General features: G+C 46.3%; 1 protein-coding gene across 4 annotated transcripts in view; it reads left to right on the top strand.

Annotated features, from left to right (window-relative positions):
• The window catches only part of PIWIL2 (piwi like RNA-mediated gene silencing 2), a 91,312-nt gene that overhangs the window by 8,827 nt on the left and 65,906 nt on the right, over positions 1 to 16,579 (top strand). For all 4 annotated transcript variants that reach the window (XM_008249876.4, XM_089302222.1, XM_089302223.1 and 1 more), the window contains exons 7-10: positions 2,636 to 2,753; positions 8,738 to 8,862; positions 9,675 to 9,755; positions 9,991 to 10,104. In XM_008249876.4, the coding sequence (XP_008248098.1) occupies positions 2,636 to 2,753; positions 8,738 to 8,862; positions 9,675 to 9,755; positions 9,991 to 10,104 (438 nt within the window). The remainder of the gene's footprint in view (positions 1 to 2,635; positions 2,754 to 8,737; positions 8,863 to 9,674; positions 9,756 to 9,990; positions 10,105 to 16,579) is intronic.

Genomic DNA, 16,579 nt, shown 5'->3' with positions numbered 1-16,579 from the left:
AGAAAGTTTGAATTTTTAAAGTGTAGTTATTTGGGGTGGCTGGCGTTGTGGTGCAGTGGGTTAAAGCCCTGGCCGGAAGCGTGGGCGTCCCATATGGGTGCTGGTTCTAGTCCTGGCTGCTCCTCTTCCAATCCAGCTCTCTGCTATGGCCTTGGAAAGCAGAAGAAGATGGCCCACATCCTTGGGCCCCTGCACCCATGTGGGGGACCTATGGGAAACTCCAGGCTCCAGCCTTTGCAGCCATCGGAGGAGTGAACCAGCAGATGCAAGACTTCTGTCTCTCCGCCTGTGGTTCTCTGTCACTTTGCCTTTCAAATAAATAAACAAACCTTAAAAAAAAAGTTTGTAAAGAGACTATGGTACAGTGGGTTAAGGCACCGTCTGCAGCACTGGCATCCCATATGGGCACTGGTTCAAGTCCTAGCTGCTTCACTTCTGATCCAGCTCCCTGCTGATGTGCCTAGGAAAGCAGTGAAAGGTGGCTCAAGTGCTTGGGCCCTGCACCCATGTGGGAGACCCAAAAGAAGCTCCTGGCTCTGGACCAGCCTAGCTCTGGCCATTGTGGCTATTTGGAGAATGAACCACTAGATGTAAGATCTCTCTCTCTCTCTAATTCTGACTTCCAAGTAAAGCAATAAAGAAATAAAGAAAAGCTTTAGACAAATCAGAGTTTACTTGCTATACAAAAAAAAAGGGGGGGGAAGGGGAGCTGGTGCTGTGGCTTAGTGGGGAGTTAAGCCAGAGCCTGTGACACCAGTATCCCATTGCATGTAGGTTCGTGTCCCAGCTGCTCCACTTCTGATCCAGCTCCCTGCTAATGAGCCTGGGAAAGCAACAGTAGATGGCCTAAGTACTTGGGTCCCCAGATGAGGCTCCTGGCTCCTGGTTCTGGCCTGGCCCAGCCCTGGCTGTTATGGCCATTTGGGAAGTGAAACAGCGGATGGAGGATTTTCTCTGTCTTGCCCTCTCTCTAACTCTGCCTGTCAAATAAATAAATAAATCTTTAAAAGCTTGTAAAGAGGAATGAAATACCAGGATGATAATTAAAGAGGTTAGCAAGATTGCTTTACTGGGGAAGAAAGAGAGCTGAACATGTATGGTAGGTGAAGGGAAGGGGCTAAAAAGGAGGGCAGAATTGAGCCCTAGTAAAGCACAGGCCGTTGTGGAATGTCAAGGGAAGAGGTGAGCTTAATTACAGAGCGGGGAGAATCCTTTCTGCAAGGGTATTGGCAGATGTTTATGACGCAGGAAGCAGTAAGAACCTCACGAATCTATGCACTGAATGGCGTGCAGAAGACGTGGATTTCTAAGTATTCGGACTGCGGACCTGGACCTTTGAAACCATAAAGTGGAGGTGGTCCTGGTCGTTGAATTCGGTGAACTGGTCATCCTGAAGTATGTGAAGGCAGAGTAGGGAGACACGCTGAAGTGTTAGGTTGGGAGCACAGCTCTGTGTGCGTGTGACTTTTTCTTTCTTTAAGGAATGTATTCTTCGGGGCTGGTATTGTGGCCTAGTGGGTAAAGCTGCCGTCTGTGCTGCCAGCGACTCTTCAGGGCAGCAGTTGGTGTCCTGGCCACTCCGTTTCTGATCCAGCTCCCTGCTAATGGCCTGGGAAAGCAGCAGAAGATGGAAGAGGGTGCCACATGGGACACCTGGAAGGAGCTCCTGCCTCTGGCCTGGCCCAGCCCTGGTCCCTGTGCCACTTGGAGAGTGAACCAGTGGACGGAAGAGCTCTGTGTCTCTGCTCAACTTTCAAATAAATAAATAAATCTTGAAGAAAGAAATGTGTTGTTAGTATGCAGTGCTTAGTTTTGGGGATAACTATTAGATTGTCACTTGATTTTCTTTTCTTCATGTACTTTAACATGTTTGACCCTTTGTAGCCTAGAATTTGTTTAAACTTTCCTATGACCTGTTGGAACAATCATTGTATAAAGGAGCTGCTGGAATTTTTCAAAGCTGTAAGATTTATGACAGTGAGTGGATAAAAAGCTGAAATTGCCAGTAGTCAAAAATAGTCACATACTTCAGGATGACCAGTTCACCGAATTCAGCGACCAGGACCACCTCCACTTTATGGTTTCAAAGGTCCAGGTCCACAGTCCGAATACTTAGAAATCCATGTCTTCTGCACGCCATTCAACACATGCAAAAACACTCTTTCTAAAACCTGTGTGCCTCTGAAGACTCTAGAGCAAGGATTAGCAAACTGTGATTGGTTCAAAGGTCAGACCCGGCCCACTGACTGTGTAGTAGTAAAGTTTTATTGGCACATAGCCACACACATATTGTCTATGGCTGCTGTCGTGCAGTGACAGCAGAGCTGAACGTCCTGTGTAGCTTAAGGTATTTACTGTCTGGCCCTCTGTGTAAAACACTTTCAGATCCCTGGTCTAGAGTCTGGAAAAACACACCTCGACAGTCTAAGGCAGTTTTTCAGGAATGGAATTGTGAGTTTTTTCTATTCTAATGTTTCTGCCAAGGCTTTTAGTCAGAAATACAATTTTTAAATATGACCACTAGATGGGGCAGCAGTTACAAATGACTGCTTCCCTAACGTACCTGTTGGGTAGCTGTGGTAAGGATTGTTGCTTGAGTCAAATTGAGGTAAGCATCATCTTTATTTTTCCCTAGCCCCAATGTGGAGTGCAAAAGCATGAGGTTTGGCATGCTAAAGGACCACCAGGCTGTCACCGGGAACGTCACTGCTTTTGATGGATCCATTCTCTATTTGCCCGTTAAGCTTCAGCAGGTGAGACCACACAGGAAGTACACTGGGGATGGCACCGGAGACACTGCTGTCTGGAGTGCTGGGGATGATAGACTCGAGCTTCCCTAGCTACAGAGGGCAGGCAGAGGTCAGCAGAGCGTCACAGGACTGTTTGAATTCTTTAAGAAGTTCCTTCTCACTTAAGAGCAGTGGCTGGAAGCCTTTGACCTCAGCGATAAAGAATTCAAATTCAAACTATATTGGGTTCTCTTACCAAATCAGTTTTATTTATGTATTTTAAACATTTTTATTTAAGGTATATACATTTTATGTATACAGATTTAGGAACATAGTGATACTTATCCTACCCTCCCTCCTGCCCAAGCTCCCACACTTCCTTCTCTTTCCTTTGCTAATTTTGCTCATAATTTTTACAATAGTCTACTTTTCAGTTTATTTTATACTCATAAGATTAACCCTACACTAAATAAAAGAGTTCAACAAATAGAAGAAGAAGAAAAATACTGTTCAGGGCTGTAAACAGTCAACCTCAAAATGTCAATTCCACTCCTATCCATTACATTTTTGGTACTCTGTTAGTTACCACAGATCAGGGAAAACATACAGTATTTGTCTTTTTGGGACTGGCTTATTTCACAAAGTATGATGGTTTCCAGTTTCATCTATTTTGTTGCAGAAGACAGGATTTCATTCTTTTTTACGCCTGCGTAATGTACCATAGTGTATAGACCATAATTTCTTCACCCAGTCATCAGCTGGTGGACACCTGGGTTGATTCTGTTTCTTAGGTATTGTGACTCGAGCTGCAGTAAACATGGGGATACAGATAACTCTTTCATATGCTGATTTCATTTAGTTTGCATAAATTCTCAGGAGTGGGTTTGCTGGGTAATATTACAAATCTCTTTTCAGATTTCCAAGGTGTCTCCATACTGTCTTCCAATATGTAAACTGGATGAACCAATTTACATTCCCATCAACAGTGGATTAGGGGACCTTTTTCCCCACATCCTTGCCAGCATTTATTGTTGATTGATTGATTTTTGTATGAGGGCCATTCTGACTGGGCTGAGGTGAAACCTGTGTGGTTTCTATTTCTGGTTCCCTGATGGCTAATGATCCTGAGCATTTTTTCATGTGTCTGTTGGCCATTTGAATTTCCTATTTAGGAAAATGCCTGTCCAAGTCCTTTGCCTATTTCTTAACTGGATTGTTTGTTTCGTTGTTGAGATTCTTGAGCTCTTTATAGATTCTGGATATCAGTCCTTTATCAGTTGCATAGTCTACAGATAATTTCTCCATTCCAGTGGTTGCCTCTTCACTTTGCTGAGTGTGTCTTTTGCAGTGCAGAAGCTTCTCAGCTTGATGTAATCCCATTTGTCAATTTTGGCTTTGATTGCCTGTGCCTCTGGGGTCTTTCCCAAGAAGTCTTTGCCTGTGCCAATGTCTTGCAGAGTATTCCCAATGTTCTCCTCTAGTAATTTGATGGCTTCAGGTTGTAGATTTTGATCCTTGATCTATTTTGAGTTGATTTTTGTATAAAATAGGAGTCTTGTTTCACACTTCTGCACGCAGAGATCCAGTTCCAAGCACTATTTGTTGAGGAGATGTTCCTTTCTCCAGGGATTGATTTTAGCTCCTTATTCAAAGATTGGTTGTAGATGTGTGGATAAATTTCTGGAGTTTCTGTTCAGTTGGCTTGGTCTACATGTCTGTTTTTGGACCAGTACCATGCTGTTTTGATTATAACTGCCCTGCAGTATGTCTTGAAATCTGGTATTGTGATGCCTCTGACTTTGTTTTTGTTGTTTAAGATTGCTTTAGTTATTCAGGGTGTCTTGTGTTTCCATATGAATTTTTTTTTATTTAACAGGTAAAGTTGTAGACAGAGAGAGAGAGAGAGAGAGAGAAAGGTCTTCCTTCCGTTGGTTCACTCCCCAAACGGCCGCCATGGCTGGCGCTGCGCCAATCCAAAGCCAGAAGCCAGGTGCTTCTTCTTGGTCTCCCATGTGGGTTCAGGGGCCCAAGTTTTTCCAACTCTGCGAAGAATATTGTTGGTAATTTGATATCACATTTAATCTGTAAATTGCTTTTGATAGTATGGACATTTTGATATTCTTCTAATCCATGAATATGGGAGATTTTTCCATTTTTTTGCATCTTATATTTCTTTCTTTAGTATTTTGTAAGTTTCATAGTAAAAATCTTTCACCCCCTTAGTTAAATGTATTCCAGGGTATTTATTTTTTTCTGTAGTATTATGGATGGGGTTGATCTTAGAAGTTCTCTCTCAGGATGGCCCAAGTCCTTGGCCCTGCACCTGCATGGGAGACTAGGAGAAGCACTTGGCTCCTGGCTTCGGATCAGCGCAGTGCGCCGGCTGTAGTGTGCCGGCTGCAGTGGCCATTGGGGGGTGAACCTTCGGAAAAAGGAAGACCTTTCTCTCTGTCTCTCTCTCACTGTCCACTCTGCCTGTCAAAAAAAAAAAAAAAAAAAAAACTATTTCTCAGCCATGGCAATCTAAATGTATACAAAGGCTACTGATTTTTTAAAAAGTTTACATTGAAGTTTATTTTTTTTAAAGATTTTTACTTATTTATTTGAGAGGTAGAGTTACAGAGAGAAGAAGAGACAGAGAGAAAGGTCTTATCTAAAGCCACGATTTAGGAGCTTGTTTTGGGTTTCCTGTGTGGTTGCAGGGGCCCAAGCACTTGGGCGATCTTCTGCTTTCCCAGGCTGTAGCAGACAGCTGGATTGGGAGAGGAGCAGCCTGGACACGAACCTGCACCCGTATGGGATGCCAGTACCACAGGTGGAAGCTTAACCCACACACCACGGTACCAGCCCCACATCTTAGAATCTTTTCTTTATGGTTTTTTTTATTTATTTATTTATTTATTTATTTATTTTATTTTTTATTTTTTGACAGGCAGAGTGGACAGTGAGAGAGAGAGACAGAGAGAAAGGTCTTCCTTTGCCGTTGGTTCGCCCTCCAATGGCCGCTGCGGCCGGTGCGCTGCGGCCGGCGCACCACGCTGATCCGATGGCAGGAGCCAGGAGCCAGGTGCTTTTCCTGGTCTCCCATGGGGTGCAGGGCCCAAGCACTTGGGCCATCCTCCACTGCACTCCCTGGCCACAGCAGAGAGCTGGCCTGGAAGAGGGGCAACCGGGACGGAATCCGGCGCCCCGACCAGGACTAGAACCCCATGTGCCGGCGCTGCAAGGCGGAGGATTAGCCTAGTGAGCCGCAGCGCTGGCCTTTTCTTTATGTTTTACTGTTGAAAGTTTGACTACAGTGTGTTGTGGTGAAGGTCTTTTCTGGTCATGTCTGTTAGGAGTTCTGAGTGCCTTGGACGTCCCTTTCTTTCTTCATGTTAGGGAAACTTTGTGTAATTAATTCACTGATTAGGTCTTCTAATCTATGCTTTCTTTCCACTTTTCAGGAACTCTAAGACCCATATGTTGGGTTGTTTGATAGAATCCCATGAATCTCCAGTGCTGTTTTTAGTTCTTCTAATTTCTTTTTCTTCTTATTTTTTTTTTTTTTTTGGTCTGAGAAATTTCCAAAGAATTGTCTTCTAACTTGGATGTTCTTTGTTCCGCACCACCAAGTTTGTTGTTAAGGCCTTCCACTGTATTTTTTATTTGACATATTGAATTCTTCATCTCTAAAATTTTGGTTTGATTTCTCTTCAAAATCTCAATCTAATTGGAGAATTTTTCTATTGTCCTGTGTGGATGAATTTGCTTCTCATTGCTTCTGGGTAATTCTATGATCATTCTTTTGAATTCTTTTTCAGGCATTTCATCAATCTCTTCATCTTCACATTCTTTTTTTGAAAGGCAAGTGCTTTATTTGAAAGGCAGCAGTACAGGGAGGCAGAGAGAGAGAGAGATCGAGATCCATCTTCCATCTGCTGATTCACTCCCCAAATGGCCGCAACAGCAGGAGTCATGCCAGTGTGAAGCCAGGAGCTTCTTCCTGGTCTCCCATGCAGGTGCAGGGGCCCAAGCACTTGAGCCATCTTTACTGCTTTCCCAGGCCACAGCAGAGAGCTGGAGTGGAGGTGGAGCAGCCAGGACTCGAACCGGTGCCCATAAGGGATGCCAGCACTGCAGGTGGCAGCCTTACCCGCTATGCCACAGTGCCAGCCTCCATCTTCACAATAATCTAATATTGAAGTTTTGTTGTGTTCCTTTGGGGGTGCCATGTTGTCTTCCTTATTGTTATTTTTGCAGTTGTTTTTAGGCATTTGTGAGAATACTTGTTGGTTTTCTCTTACGGATTTTATCCTTGAACTGTTCTCTGTGGCTTAGTGGAGTACCTGTTCTTTCAGTGAATACCCAGAGGTGTGTGCTGGGCGTGACCGTGGAGCTCTGTTCAGTGCTCCAGGGCGGGGTGAGAATCCAAAGTGACACCCAGGTTTGGAGTGGTAGATCTTCTCTGTTGTCAGTAGGGAAGGGGCTATGCTCACCTCTGTTGTCATAACCACACGCTCACCTCCTCTCTTCCAGTTAGCCCACAGTGGGCACAGCACTCACCAGCACTGCCACATGAACCTCACAAAGGATCTGTGCAGCTCTCCTGTGAGCACAGATCCTGCTGTCGTGGCCAACCCCGGCAGTCAGCGAGCTCTGAGCCTTTGGTGCCACACACAGTGACTGCCCAGCTACTCTTTGCCCTTTCATGCAGTCAGAGTTCCTACCATCTCAGCACACAGGGCTCCCACAGTCATGGGGTTCAGAGATCCACCCTGTCCCGATAGCCTGCCCTGTCCATGGAGAGGCAGAGACGTTCCCAGAGCCAGCTGCTGGTGGGTGCCACACCTTGGTGATTTGAGCCCAGAGCCTGTGATATGTTGCAAGGTGGATGCATCTCACATTCCTACATGGGTGCCCATGCCCTGTCAATCCTCCCCGCCAGACTCAGTCGGTGGGGAACGTGGATTTTTCCCCATGGTAAAATCCCTGGTCACATGTGTGTACAAGAGTCCCTGCAGCCACTGCTGATTCCTAAATGGCACCTTCTCCCCACCTTGTGCCGGGTGCTCACCTGAGCTGCCCCAGCTGCTGCTCTTGTCAAGATGGCGTGCACACAAGAGCTGGCGCAGCTGCTGCTGCTGTCAGAATAGTGCTCTCTCCCAGCCAGCTGCCAGGCACTGGTGTAGGCTGGGGGGAGGAAGGGTCCCTTTTTTTCACTGGGTTAGGCCTGTACCCCCTCCCCCTTAGGGCTCCAGGCCAGACTCAAAGTGTATTCCCCCAGGCTCTGCCTCTGGCCGGCCGTCAGCAGTGGCAGAGGAGGTGCTGCAGTGTGGTCCACCTCGCTCTGGAGCTGGCGCTCCCTCCAGCTCTTGGCTGCAGTGGTCGTGGGCTGTGTCCACACCCTGTGCTGTGCATCTGCCCCTTTCAGGTCGCTCCGCGGCTCCCCTGTTCTGTAGCATTTCCACTGCAGCTATCTCTGCTGCTCTCCCCTGGGGTGCACTTGGGCCACGTTTTGCTGCTGTCTTCCCTTCGCCCCGAGCAGGGAGCCCTTGCCCTGTGCTGCCGTCTTGGAATATCCAGCAGATACATTTGACTCCATGTTGTTAGGCTGTGATTTTGCCGTTGTGGTCAGTAAAGTGAGGCGAAAGTAGAGAAAACTTTTGTTTAATTTGTTTATTTGAAAGGTGGGAGTAGGAGGAGAAAGGTATCTCCCACATACTGGCTCACACTACAGAAGCTGCAACAGCTAGGACTAGGCCAGGCCAAAGCCAGAGCTGGGAAGTCAGTCTTGAGCTGCTGTCCTCCAGGAAACACATTAGCAGGAAGTTGGAATTGGGAACGGAACTGGCCCTGGAGCCTTGGTACTCTGAAATTGGAAGTGGGTGTCCTGTGTGGCATCTTAACTGCGCCCGATACCCGCCCTGAAGGAATCTTTAAGATACTCCAGTGTTCTCTGGAACACCGTTGGGTTAAATTATCACTTGATGGTTTTATCTTTTGTCTTGTGTGTATTTATTTGTTAGGTTCTTGAATTAAAAAGCCAAAGGAAAACCGATGACGCCGAGATCAGCATTAAGATTCAGTTGACAAAGATCCTGGAGCCCTGCTCAGATCTGTGCATTCCTTTCTACAATGTTGTTTTCCGCCGGTGAGAAAATAGCTCGGTCTTACTCTCCTTTCATTTCACTCTTGGATTTGCAGTGACCTTCACGAAGCTTGCATGCAGTCCGGTGTGTAATTAGATGGGTTTGGAAACTTCTAATAAACAAGTGGGTGTCATTGGTGCTAACTTAGCTCAAAAATTATCTTACAAGTGATAGGCAGAGTCAGGTATGTGAAATCAGATGTGGAGATGGCTGATTAAGAGAATGGGGTTCCCTTGGATTCGTCCAGGAACTTTGAAAGCAATGTTTGTAGTGCATTTCTGATGGTGCAGTTAGCAAGGGGCTGCTTGGAGGTGGTGTGCAGAAGTATTTCCTGGAAGAGTTTTTCCAGTCCCGTCCATTTTTTGAATACAGATGGCTCATAATTCTTTAACTTATTTGAGAGTCTGGAATTTTCCTGTACCTGTCATTCCCTAACTGCCTCTTATTTAATGAACTAGAATCAGATCTCTCTGTAGTAAACAGAACTTCAGGAACAAACAGCTCGCTTTGTCATACTGCCGTTCACAGACTTAGAAGTGGCTCTCCTGTTCTTCTTGGTTAATGGTGGAGCGTGACGGAAGGAAGCCGGGAAACGAGCTCGTTGTTTGGTTGGCTGCTGCGCAGTTGCATGTACTCCAGGGCTAACACTGTGGGCAGTTTGCTTTCTCTCCCAGAGTGTTCTCAGCACAAACGCTGCACTGCCTAGAGAGCACAAGCACTTCTGACCCTTAGGCTTCCAGAGGAAAGTGCAGCAAGGGTATTAGCGCGTGGTTTGTTCTTCTGCTAGACAACCCATTCTTGCTCTTGGTTTCAGGGTCATGAAGCTTCTGGACATGAAGCTTGTAGGGAGGAACTTCTACGACCCCACGAGTGCCATGGTGCTGCAGCAGCACAGGTGGGTGGCGTTTTCTCCCGTTCTCACCTTGGCATGCTGTTGGTGGTAAGGCATCTCTGCAGTGTCTGTGGTAGTGAACAGAGTTACCAGGTAAACCTCATCTTCAGTTTGGCTTTTTTAAGCAAATGTACAGTGGCCTTTCCTAGGCCTCTGTCCCTGTTTTTAGGGAAGGGCAGTGTGGGGTCTGCCCTCTGCTTAGATCCTTGGGGTATAAAGACTGCCTGTCTCTGTTTAGGTTGCAGATCTGGCCAGGCTATGCAGCTAGCATCCGGAGGACGGATGGAGGCCTTTTCCTGCTGGCTGATGTCTCCCACAAGGTTATTCGGAATGACTCCGTGCTGGATGTCATGTGAGTGTCGATGGGATCTACCCTGAGCATGCTGGTAGTTCTCTGAAGGGTCTAGTAGTCGCCGGGGGTGATTCAGATCAGACATTGTTCTGTGTGGTCTTCTAACTGTAGAACGGCTTGAGAGAACGCAATGTCCCTAGGACCTGCTGAGATGGGCATCTGAGTATGTGTCTGCTATGTTCTGAAGAATTTTACTTAAATCTGTGCTTAAGAAGGCTTGGTTTGGGGTGGGTGTTGTGGTACAGCAGGGTAAGAGGCTACTTGGAATGCTCGTATTCCCGTATCAGAGTGCTGGTTAGAGTTGTGGCTCTTCCACTTCTGATCCTGCTTCCTGCCGATGCATTCGGGGAGGCAGCAGCTAATGGCTCAGGTACTTGGGTCCCTGCCACCGCCACCCATGTGGGAGACCCCAATGGAGTTTGGGCTCCTGGTGTCAGCCTGGCCCAGTCCTGGCTGTGGCGGGCATCAGCATTTGGGAAGTGACCTGGCAGGTGGAAGCCCTCTCTCTGTCTCTGTCTCTCTTAGTTTCTCTGCCTTTTAAGTGGATCAAGATAAGTAATGATTTTTTAAAAAAAGACTTGGTGTGATATTCACACACACTCTGAGTTTTTGTTTAATAATGTACAATGTATGTATGTATAACTATAGTAAATATAGATGTGTATAATTTTTTAAAAGATTTATTTATTTACTTGAAAGTCAGAGTTACACACACAGAGAGAAGGAGAGGCAGAGAGAGAGAAAGAGAAATCTTCCATCTGCTGGTTCACTCCCCAGATGGCTGCAACAGCCAGAGTTACGCCGATCCAAAGCCAGGAGCCAGGAGCTTCTTCTGGGTCTCCCATACAGGTGCAGGGGCCCAAGCACTTGGGCCATCCTCCACTGCTTTCCCAGGCCATAGCAGAGAGCTGGATCAGAAGTGGAGCAGTTGGGACTCAAACTGGCACCCATATGGGATGCCGGCTTTGCAGGTGCAGCCTTACCCACTATACCACAGCGCCAGCTCCGATGTGTATAATTTTTAATGCTTGTGTGAAATCTTAAGTGCATGTTCGCTTTTATTGGTTTTAACGACAGTATATTTGGTGAAAAAACTGAACATCTTAGAGGCTTTTAAATACACAGGGAGACTTCAGAAAGTTTGTGGAGGGTGGTGTATGGCACAGCAAAGATTTCCCTTGGGATGCCGGTATCCATTTTGGAGTGCAGTGCAGTTCAAGTCTCAGCGCACGTTCAGCTTTCTGCTGACGCCACCCCTGGTAAGCAGCAAGTGATGACCTAGGTAGTGGGTCCTTCCCATACACGTAGGAGGTCTCAGATTGGCTTCTTGACTTGGCTTTGACCTGGTCCAGCCCAGGCCATGGCTTCCATTTGGGGAATGAATGGGAAGATGGAAGATCTCTCCTTGTCTCTCTCTTCCAAATAAAAATAAATATTGGGAGCTGGTGCTGTGGTGTGGCGGGTAAAGCTACCATCTGCAGGGCCAGCATCCCATATGGGTGCTGATTCAAGTCCTGGCTACTTCACTTCCAATCCAGCTCTCTGCTGTGGGCTGGGAAAGCAGTGGAAGATGGCCCAAGTCCTTGGCTCCTGCAGCCACGTGGGAGACCTGGAAGAAGCTCCTGGCTTCAGATGGCCCAGCTTTGGCCGTTGTGGCCATTTGGAGAGTGAACCAGCAGATAGAAGACCTCTCTTTTTCTCCCTCTGTTACTCTGCCTTTCAAATAAAAAAAAATTAAAAATTTTTAAAACTTTTTGGGAAATGGAATTAAAAAATAAGTTTATTTTGGTGCAAATATTTAAAATCCATGCATATGAGAGGTCTTTAAAAAGTCCATGAGAAATAACTTACTATAAAAAAATAATGGATTTAAAAAATTGTTATGTTATAATAAATTTACCTTTTAATTTCCTTTGCAGTGAACTATCTGGAGGAGTTGCATGTTTATATGATAGTTAAATGTATTATGACAAATTACCCTGTATACGATTTATTCAGTTGATTTTCCCACCAGCTGTATTCAACCAGGCTTTGCTTCCCTGATAAATCCAGAGCAGTTATTTTCTTGAAGTTAAGAAAAGCTTTGTTTCGGGGTTGGCACTGTGGCACAGTGGGCTGAAGCCCCAGCCTGCTGCGCCAGCATCCCATCTGGGCACTGGTTCGAGTCCTGGCTGCTCCACTTCCCATCCAGCTCCTTGCTGTGGTCTGGGAAAGCCGCAGAGGATGCCCCAAGTCCTTGGGCCCCTGCACCCATGTGAGAGATCTGGAGGAAGCTCCTGGCTCTTGGCTTCAGATAGATTCAGTTCTGGCTGTTGTGGCCATTTGGAGAGGGAACCAGCAGATGGAAGACCTCTCTCTCTCTCTGCTTCTGCCTCTCTGTAACTCTGTCCCTCAAATAAATAAATAAATAAATAAATAAGTAGATAAATAAAGCTTTAAAAATGACTGATAGTATGTCCTACAGAGGGAATCTATTGTTGATAAATTTTTTCAGTTTATTTATTTATTTATTTTTAAAGATTTATTTATTACTTGAGAGGTAGTGTTACAGATGGAGAGATGGAGAAAGGTCTTCCATCTGCTGGTTCACTCCCCAAATGGCCAAAACAGCCGGAGCTGGGCTGATCTGAAGCAAGGAGCCAGAAGTTTCTTCCAGGCCTCCCATGTGGTTGCAGGGGCCCAGGTACTTGGACCATCTTCTCCTGCTTTCCTTGGCCATCATCAGGGAGCTGGATTGGAAGTGAAGCAGCCAGGACTCAATATGGGATGCCAGTACCACAGGTTGATGTTTAACCTACTAGGCCACAGCGTCAGCCCCTTCCTTTGGTTTTTATCTAAAACCATCTTTTTATCTTGTGTTTAATATAGCATTTGGGATTTGGCAGTTACTTTCTTTAAGCACTTTGAAAACTTTGTTATCTTCTGGTTTGTATTGTTTCCATTGACAAATCAGCTACCAGTGTTAATTGTTTTCTCTAATTTTCTTAAAAAGTTTATTTTTGGTTTTCAGAAATTTTGCTATTATAATGTATCTAGGTAGAGTTTCTGTTAAAGAATGGTCATGGCACATACTAAAGAAAAGTAAGGCAGACTTTCTTCAGGCACATTACTGTAGATGTCAGAACCATGGTAGGGGGGATGTGTAGTTGGGGAGAGGGATTAGACTTAGCTCCAAATACAGCCCCAAGGAGGAAGTGGTGCTGAGAGCCCAGAGGCAGAGTGGAGCTCAGCGGGTGGAGAGTTATCAGTGGGAAACTTGAGCAGGCAGGGGATTTCTGCTGAACTGACCTGACTGAATTCCTTGTACCTGCAGGCCAGGGTAATCACGTATCCCTGGGAGGGTGGTGGGGAATGAGGACTTGGACCAGATATGGAGAGCCATTCTTGCTAGATCAGTCAGTCGAGAGTTGTTCACAGAAGCCTGGTTGGCAAGGGGATTCAGAAGAGCCTGACTAGACCTGGGTCAAGGAGGGCGTCCTTGTTTCCCAGTACCTAACGTGGCCGCCTCTGTGTGATCCTCTTCCCTAGTGTGGAGGTTGGGACTTCAGTATGGTGTGCCCCTGCCGTGCTGTGTACTTGAGTACTCACCCTGGGGGAAGCCAGGTGCCAAAAACAAAACAAAACAAAAGAAACAAAACTGTGCACCAAGGTTCAAAACAGCATAAAATATTCAAAATAGCCAATATGTGGAGACAACCTGAAATTCTATCAGTTGATGAGTGGGTAAGCAAAAGGTGACAAATCCGTACAGCAGACTGCTGCTCAGTGCACTGAAGCGAGTCTAGAAACATCCTCGGTTGCTCCTGGAGATGCCTGCAGCTGTGTGAGACCAAACCAGGGGCACCCAGCTAAGCCTCCCATGTTCTGTCAGTCTCTTTTTAAAAGACTTATTAATTTATTTTATTTTTTTAAAGATTTATTTTAATTATTTGAAAGTCAGAGTTACACAGAGAGAGGAGAGGCAGAGAGAAAGAGGTCTTCCACCCTACGGTTCACTCCCCAGTTGGCTGCACTGGCCGAAGCTGCACTGATCAGGAGCCAGGAGCTTCTGGGTCTCCCACATGGGTGCAGGGATCCAAGGACTTGGACCATCTTCTACTGCTTTCCCAGGCCATAGCAGAGAGCTGGATCGGAAATGGAGCAGCTGGGACTCGAACTGGCGCCCATATGGGATGCTGGTGCTTCAGGACAGGGTGTTAACCCGCTGCGCCACAGCGCTAGCCCCAAATTTATTTTGAAAGTCAGAGTTAGAGAGGGAGAAGACAGAGAAAGAGAGAGATCTCCCACCTGGTGATGGCTGAACTGGCCAGTGCTGGGCCAGGCCAAAGCCAGGAGCGTCATCCAGGTCTTCCACATGTGTGCCGGGGGCCCAGACACTTGGGCCATCTCTGCTGCTTGTCCCAGGCATTAGCAGGGTGATGGATCAGAAGTGGAGCAGCCAGGATACTAACTGTTGCTTATATGAGATGCTGGCATCACAGGCAGTGGCTTAACCCACTACACCACAGCGCTGGCCCCTCTCCCTCAAGTCCTCAACCCATAGAAACTAAGGTGATGGATCTATTAATATAAATATATATGTAAGGTAATGTGAATATGCCTCATCTTTTTAATAGCTTTATTGAGATATACTTCACATACTGTACAGTCTGCCCATTTAAAGCTCAGTGGTTTTCAGATTCACAGAGTTGTACATCCATCACCATAGTCAATTTTAGAACATTTTTGTTATCTCAAAAAGAAACTTTGCAATTCTTAGCCATCACTTTCCAATTTCTTATCCTGCCCCCTTAGACCTCAGGAACCACTAATTTCATATTCCAAACATTTCAGATAAACCTGACATCATGTTTTCAAAATCCATTTGTGTAGTAATAGGTAAGAATATTTTATTCCTTTTTATCATGGAATACTAGTCTGCTGAATGGATATTACCATATTTTTAAAAAAGATTTATTTGTTTGAAAGAGTTGGAGGGGCTGGTGCTGTGGCACAGTGGGTTAATGCCCTGGCCTAAAGCGCTGGCATCCCATATGGGCACTGGTTCTAGTCCCGGCTGCTCCTCTTCTGATCCAGCTCCTTGCTATGGCCTGGGAAAGCAGAAGAAGATGGCCCAAGTCCTTGCCCCTGCACCCACGTGGGAGACCTGGAAGAAGCTCCGGATCGGCGCAGCTCTGGCCATTGCGGCCAACTGGGGAGTGAACCATCGGATGGAAGACCTATCTATCTGCTTCTCCTCTCTCTGTGTAACTCTTTCAAATAAATAAGTAAATCTTTAAAAAAAAGAGGGAGAGACAGAGACATTTTCCACCTACTCATTCATTCTGCAGACAGCCAGGAGCCAGGAGCTTCATCCAGGTCTCCTGCATAAGTGGCAGGGGCCAAACACTTAGCCCATCTTCCACTGCTTTTCCCAGACCATAGTAGGGAGTTGGATTGGAAGTGGAGCAGCCGGGACATGAACCATTGCCCATATGGGATGCCGAGCTGGCAGGCAGCGCCTTCACCTGCTTGCCACAGTGCCGACCCCAGGTATACTGACTTCTGTTTACCCATTCCATCAGTTGATGGAAATTTGGGTTGTTTTCACTTTTTTTTTTTTTTTTTTAAGATTTATTCATCTGTTTGAAAGGCAGTTACAGAGAGGCAGAGGCAGAGAGAGAGAGAGAAAGAGAGAGAGGTCTTCCATCCGCTGCTCCACTTCCCAGATGGCTGCAGTGGCCAGACTGTGCTGATCTGAAGCCGGGAGACAGGAGCTTCGTCTGGGCCTCCCATGAAGGTACAGGAGCCCAAGAACTTGGATCATCTTCTTCTTCCCCAGACCACAGCAGAGAGCCAGAATGGAAGTGGAGCAGCCGAGATTTGAACCAGCACCCATATGGATGCCAACACTGCAGGCGGTGGCCCCACCTGCTATACCACAGCTGGCCCTGTTTTCACCTTTTGACTATGATGATTAATGCTGTTATGAACCTTGGTGTGTGGTATTTTTGGGCTATATGTTTTTAGTTTTCTTGCATAGCTATCTAGGAACAGAAATGCTAGGAACAGATGATAGGGTGTATGTTTAACTTTTTAAGGAGTGGCCAGACCGTTGACCAGTTATTATACCAGGCTACATTCCCACTCAACAGTATATGAGGATTGTAGTTTGTCTGCCTTCTTGTCAACACTTGTTAATTATGCTAGTCATTGTGAGGTGCTTCCTTCTTGTGATTTGGGTTTGGATTTCCCTGGTGACCCTTGATACCATGTATTTTTCATATCCCTGTTGACAATCTGTGTATCTTCTTTGGAGAAATGTCTACTTAGATCCTCTGCCTATTTTTTAATCGGCTTGTGTGTTTATGATTGAGTTGTCAGAGTTCTTTATGCAGTGGAGGATGGCCCAAGTGCGTGGGCCCTGCAGCCGCATGGGAGACCAGGAAGAAGCACCTGGCTCCTGGCTTTGGATCGGCGCAGCGCACTGGCCATA

Source organism: Oryctolagus cuniculus, chromosome 8, assembly GCF_051225735.1.
Source record: "Oryctolagus cuniculus isolate XC-2025 breed Fujian yellow rabbit chromosome 8, ASM5122573v1, whole genome shotgun sequence".
Taxonomy (NCBI): domain Eukaryota; kingdom Metazoa; phylum Chordata; class Mammalia; order Lagomorpha; family Leporidae; genus Oryctolagus; species Oryctolagus cuniculus.
Note: the sequence above shows the minus strand (reverse complement) of the source record. Positions and strands in the feature narration are given on the sequence as shown.